Genomic DNA, 6,000 nt, shown 5'->3' with positions numbered 1-6,000 from the left:
GATATCGAAATTGAATGATTTTTTTTCTCCCTTTGATTTTAAATTGATAAGGATGTTTTTAAGAGACTTTCCAAAGCAGTTAGTTATGTTAGTGTAATGCTACTTTCTTTGTTCTTAACTGTCCGTCACTGCTAAGAACCTATAAGGAAGCTGGAAAAGTAATAGGCAACAATGATTTAAGCCAATCCCTAGGGAACCGATATCCTCCCTCGCTCTCTAACCTATTTGAGCATGTGAAAACCCTAGAACCAAATAAATGCAGGAAAATACCAAACAAATAGTAGCAATATAAAGGAACAAAGGCGCAAGGAAGATATAAAAAAACGCAAAGAAGAAATCATCAATTCATGACTTAGCGCTAGGGCGCCGGCCGTATTACCCATAGACCCCGTCGTCTATGCATAGGCGAGCACCCTTGCCTTCTAGTGGGTATAACATGGCAGAATACTGAAAATGGGATGTATTAGAGAAAGCCTCCAAAGAGAGAAAGCAAAAATGGAACTGGCCAGTTCAAATGATGCAAAGGTAAAAAAAAGGAGAAAGGGAAAAGAAAGGGCTAACAGAATATGTGCGAAAAGCAGATCCGAGCTTAAATCACATGACCCATCTCAGCATGAAACAAGATTGATATAATTATCGTAGAGAGTTGAACAAGCCATGACCATTCTATGTGGATGAAAGGCGGTACCGACGACAGGAGATGTGCGACTGTGGTGTAAGAAGCTGCCGTGAGGCTCGAAGGAGGAGAGGTATTGTCCGTCGGCGTTGAAGGTTTTGACTTCATGGCGATTGGTTCCACTAATGATTTGAGCGTTAGCAGAATGGATTTGGTCATAGAAACACGAGTAACGGCTTACATAGAGAAAACAGGCGCATGTTCATGCACACTAAGGGTTCGTAGCGTGTCCTTTGTGGCTTGTATAGTATCGATGGAATGGTCCATTCTCAAATCCCATAGTTTAATTTCGCCGTTGCGGCTGCCAGATATAAGTTCTCTTACTCCCGCCCTCTTTGCATGTGTACATTAGTGATCCACTGCTTATGCTCTCCGCCAAACTTCACCATGGCGTGGGTGGGTTAAGCGCTGATCGAACGCTCGAACAGCGTCGTCCCAATCGGCGATAAAGAATATTCCAGCAACTTGGTCTGATGTCAATGAAGTAATACAAGACCCTGATCGAGCCGAAATATCCTATAAGATGTCGTCAGCGACTGTACACAATTATCAAAAGGAGAAATACTCACAACCGTGCACACCTCAGTGGCTGCGTTCCAAACCCGAATGACTTTCACATCCCCGGCGACAAGTGCCTTGCCTTGTCCCTGTTGCCAGTCCATAACAAGACCAGCATTCTTGTTGCTCGGGATTAGCTCAGGTAGCGCACGGAAACTAGTGACTAATTCAGCCTTTCGATTAGACTCGTAGTTACGGAAAATTTTCAAAACTCCGTCGGAAGAGCCAGTCATCAAGAGAGCCTGGTCGTCTTCATTGATAAACCGAACTTCATTGATCCTAGAGCCCAATGGATTCCCGTTGGAGAACCGACTAAGCCGGGAATTATTTTGCCAATCCCATATACTACAGACGAGTAAGTACTGCCCTGTTGAGGGTGTATGAACTTCACATACCAGATAGTATCCCGGTCATCAGCAACCGCGAGATGGTCCTCAAACTGATGAAAACACATCTTAGCTGGCTGACTGGGGTTATTCATCAGGGATGATGCCACATCCCATCGGCCGCTTCCACCTTTGTCTTTCATTTGTTGGGTTTCAACGATAATTTTCTCGTTTCTAGCGCGCCGCCACAGACGTTGGTTATAGTCAGCACTGCCGGGTTCGTCTGGTTCATTCGGTTTCATTTGAGGTTCGCGGAAATACTGAATAGGAGATAAGCACAGTTTGGTTTGCAATTAGGAAGGTAAGCATACCTCGGTTGACCAACTTAGAAACCTGCTCTTTAGAGGGATTGAAGGCTCTTTTGTCAAGTCCCTAGGCTTGAAACCCCTTGAGGGTGGAGTAGGTGCTTGACCATACTGACCAGTGGAGACTGGTTGATCATTCACTTCCGGAGGTCGAGTCCATTCAGGAGGGGCACGGCCGCGTGGAGTAATGGTCACTCGGTTCTTGCTTATCGTCGGTTTACCGGATGGGTTAAGAGGCGAGGCAGGGCGCTGGTCAGCAGCGGAAGATCCGAACGCAAGGTTTTTCAAAGATGCAGCAACACTTGCTGTTCTCCTTAGACTCAACGAAAAATATCCTTCTGATTTACCGGATGCTTGAGCCGGAGGAGTTTCTGGTCTAGCACGCTTCATCTCAACTAGCTCAAGAGGCTGCGGCTTTTTGGACTGGGAGCGTCTGTGGAGAGCAAGGATCTCGTCACGAGCATCTTGAGCTAAACCACCCATAGGCGAATCAAGAAGGACTTTGTACACGTAGTCGACGACTACACCTGCTTCTTGCGCTACTTCCTCCTGTGGGTCGACAGAGAGTATAAGCAGCAATTTCCAAAGAGATCCGTAAATCGTATTGTGAGAAACGCCACGTTCGCGATAAGGTGGTGGTTGGGTGTCCTTGGAGCCCGATACCGTGTGTCTGAGTATATGTTTCTCTTCCAGAAGCTGCTCGTAGGCGGCCACTAAGAACTTATTCTGATATCTCTTCACAAAAGTCGATAAGAAAACCAAAAGCTCTTTTCTAACCACGACACTTCCATCATTCCCCATCGGCACAATACTTGCTGCAAGGTACTCTTCAATCTGAGCCACTTGATCCGTGAGGTCGGGAATTCCAATGAAGTTCGTTAGGGCATGAAGCATCGCCGCCCGCACCTCTGGAACAGGGTCCATAGCAAGTTCACAGAGCCTTGCTGGAGCGGAACACCGAATTCCCACCCACTTTGCTTCAGCAAAATTGTACCAAAGCATGCTTAGGCAAAGACAGCACCATTGCCGAAGGAGTGGATTTTCGACGTCCATCAAGTGATAGAGGCAAAATTCAATAAGCTCAGGCGAGAGGCACACGTTTTGCCCCTGGAGATAGTCCTTGCAAAATACAGCGACGATAAACGCGCACATTGCACGATGTTCGCTGACATTACCCACGGGGATTCCGGTATTAGGATTAAGAATATTGATGAAATAATGGATGCCGTTGTCTTTGAGCAAATCGTGTTGAACTGTATGGTCAACAGCCATAATTCTGGCCCATATAAAGACCATCACTGGCTTGAGTTCTTGGGCAGCACTTTGCAATAGTTTCACCACATAGGGAAAGATACCGATGCTTAGTGCTAGATGAACTGCCCAGGGACCAAGATCAAGGAATTTACTCAGAAGGATCAACGCACGCAATCGGTGTGCTTGACTCAATAACACCTGTAGGACAATTGGTAGCTGATCCGGCGGGTTGCTCTCAGTTGGTCCTGACGACAAATAGACTTCAAAAGCCGTGAGTTGCTCAGAAAAGAAACTTGAATGCTGGTACTCGTAATGCCGTTTCCCTTCCTCGTTCTCCAGTAGAGCCGGGAGCTGTGAAAGAACCATTTCAACAGCAAGGTCCCAGCTCTGCCAAAGGGGATGTGTGTGTGTTTCAGGTAGTTCGGGCGAGGATATCGGACGGCACTCATGAGCTCGCATGATCCTTTCACTAAGCAAGAAATTTCGAAACAAGGCTGCGACCATGAGGTCTTGACGGAAAAGCTTTTTGAATAGAGCTCGTGGTAGAGTATTCCAAGCAATTGTGTCGGTAATGGCTGTGAAAATCCAGTTAAGTTCTCCAAGCGGGCTTCGACGATCCTGAAGGCGTCCGGGAATCTTGATCTCATCCGGAGGGAATCCGCACTGCAAAGGATTTTGAAGCATGAAATATCTGAGAGCGATCTGGATAGGGGTCGTTAAGCAGCAAGTAAAGAGGTCGGCCGGTAAGTCGGGATTTGTAGGGAGGGATTCTGTCTTATCGCAGGCAGCAAGAAGGATACAGTCACTGTAATTCTGGACAACGGCATTCGGGTCCTTCCTACACGCTTCCGCGTTCTCCTTTTCATGTTTTTCTACGAATTTATGAAAATTCGTGACAATGTGACCAGCATGAGAAACATCGAAAACAAATAGGCTAGGCCCTGCAAGCCAAGACTGCAGATCATACAAGGACACGGGAATATACTGTGTGTATGTTTTGTTGAACACCCATATTTCGCCTGACGCAGTCGGAAGGGGAACGCCATGTCCGTTATAATGGAATAGTACTCTCTCGTCCTTCGCGTTCCGCCGAAGCGATATGCAAAATTTCTTTGTTTCGTCCACCGAAGGATCCAAATATTGTTTGTATCGAGTTCGTAGGCTCAAGGTCTCATATTGCTCTTGCAGTTTCTTGCCGATCTGTTCCATCACTTTGTTTTGCGCACCGCCTGACGAAGTCGGGTCCACCCAACACTCTAGTTTCGCGCTGGGGTTCGTCTTAACAACGTCTGGAGGATCAACGCCGATGTTCAGACAAATGGCGAGCGCTGCGGATACCGTTTTCAAGCGATCCCTCATGCGCCAATCCTGTTGCATCCAGGTTCCGGTCTGTTCCTTCGGTATTCCTCCGGTATCGTGGCGCTTTTCATTGAAATACATATAAAAATTCTACGAGCCGGTTAGTCTCTCGCTGTAAAAGTTCATGAAGACAACCCACGGAATTTAATATCTTCAGATATTCGCTCGACGTGTACTCCTCCTGCCAACCATGCCTCAGCTCAAAATCCTCGTCGTCGTCCTTTGCGGCGTCATCTTGCTCATGCTTCAACCAATGGTCGCTTTTCGCCCGGACAAGCGTAGGAGTCGGTCGCATACTCTTGGCTACAGGCTCAGCTATTCGTGCAGACGAATACCCTGATACCGACGTTGCCGTCCCAGAAGCCCCATTTGAAACATCGATATGGCCGTTTCCTTTGAAAGTCACAGTCTGAGACCGATGATGGCCCGTTGACGAAGGACGGAGATCTAGTGTCGGAGCATCGTACATCTCGACTTGTGGTTCGAAGCTGACGCGTGCAGCTTTACTCTGCGGCACGGACTGCATTTGTTCGGCGGTCTGCGGTCGAGTTTGTGCGTCTTGATACGTGTCCGACTTTGGGTCTCGCATCGCTGTTCAGCCGCATATGGTGCCCACCGCAAGGGTGAAGAAGGGAGGTTCTAAAGAGGGTCGATCACTGCAGGGAGCAGGACGGATGTTCAGTTCAAGCGACAATGCGGGTTAAATGGCGGAGCTCAGTCACTTACTTTAGTTTACCTGGAGAGCTGGTGGTCAAGAACCCGTCGCAAAACGATTTACAGGGAGCTATGCCTTCGAAACGGGCCGGTGATGCAGTAAGAATGACGATAAAATTAGCTGTGATCGAGCATCCGGCAGCTGTGAGTGACATCGTTCGAACCCAGCAGCTAACCGTGGTTGGTCTAACTAACTTAGTTAGTGCGGCTGAGCTCAGCAACCAATGCCAAGACACTTAACCTCACCCGTCTGATGCGGGGAGAGAGGATATAACTACAGTCTACTCCGTACGGAGGTCGCCGCCATAAATATTGGTTCCGTTGAATCCACACTTTCGGGCGTTCACAGGCTTGAGTTTAGGGGTAATCTTGCGGGGACAAGGGGGGTTGGTCTCTACAGCCCTACAAGTTAAGGACCGCTAAGCAGCGCCGAAGGCTTGGGAGAGGCCCCTATACTGAAGGACCAAAACATATGGCGGCGACCTCCGTACAGTGCCACAAAAGGTGAGACACAGTACAACAAAAGCTCAATTCAATTCACTATAACTGTGGGCTACTGGTCTGGTCAACTGCAGTTCTGACAGAGAAGATTCGTCCATCTTTCCCTAAACACCATCAAAATTCAAAAGGCTCTGTATATGAACTCTGCCAAACCCGCGCTGCCGTAACAATTCCCGGCCGCGATGGACAGGGAATTCGGCGACAACCATGACTCTAACATCATCAGCACAGATATCAGCTTTCCTTA

General features: G+C 47.9%; 2 protein-coding genes across 2 annotated transcripts in view; one reads left to right on the top strand and one right to left on the bottom strand.

Annotated features, from left to right (window-relative positions):
* UREG_05517 (uncharacterized protein) overlaps window positions 1-83 on the top strand; it is a gene marked incomplete at both ends in the record, with an annotated part of 892 nt that extends 809 nt beyond the window's left edge. The window contains one exon of the mRNA XM_002584782.1: window positions 64-83. Coding sequence (XP_002584828.1) covers window positions 64-83 — 20 coding nt within the window. The remainder of the gene's footprint in view (window positions 1-63) is intronic.
* Window positions 84-608: 525 nt separating this feature from the next.
* Window positions 609-5,127, bottom strand: UREG_05516 (WD-repeat protein mip1; the record flags this gene model as incomplete). Its single annotated transcript, XM_002584781.1, has 6 exons — window positions 609-798; window positions 858-1,009; window positions 1,246-1,579; window positions 1,630-1,880; window positions 1,932-4,628; window positions 4,678-5,127. The coding sequence occupies 6 exons, from the start codon at window positions 5,125-5,127 to the stop codon at window positions 609-611; spliced, it is 4,074 nt and encodes a 1,357-aa protein (XP_002584827.1).
* Window positions 5,128-6,000: the final 873 nt, after the last annotated feature.

The sequence above is a fragment of the Uncinocarpus reesii genome, genomic scaffold (assembly GCF_000003515.1).
Source record: "Uncinocarpus reesii 1704 scaffold_3 genomic scaffold, whole genome shotgun sequence".
NCBI lineage: Eukaryota > Fungi > Ascomycota > Eurotiomycetes > Onygenales > Onygenaceae > Uncinocarpus > Uncinocarpus reesii.
This window is presented reverse-complemented; position numbering and strand designations above follow the sequence as displayed.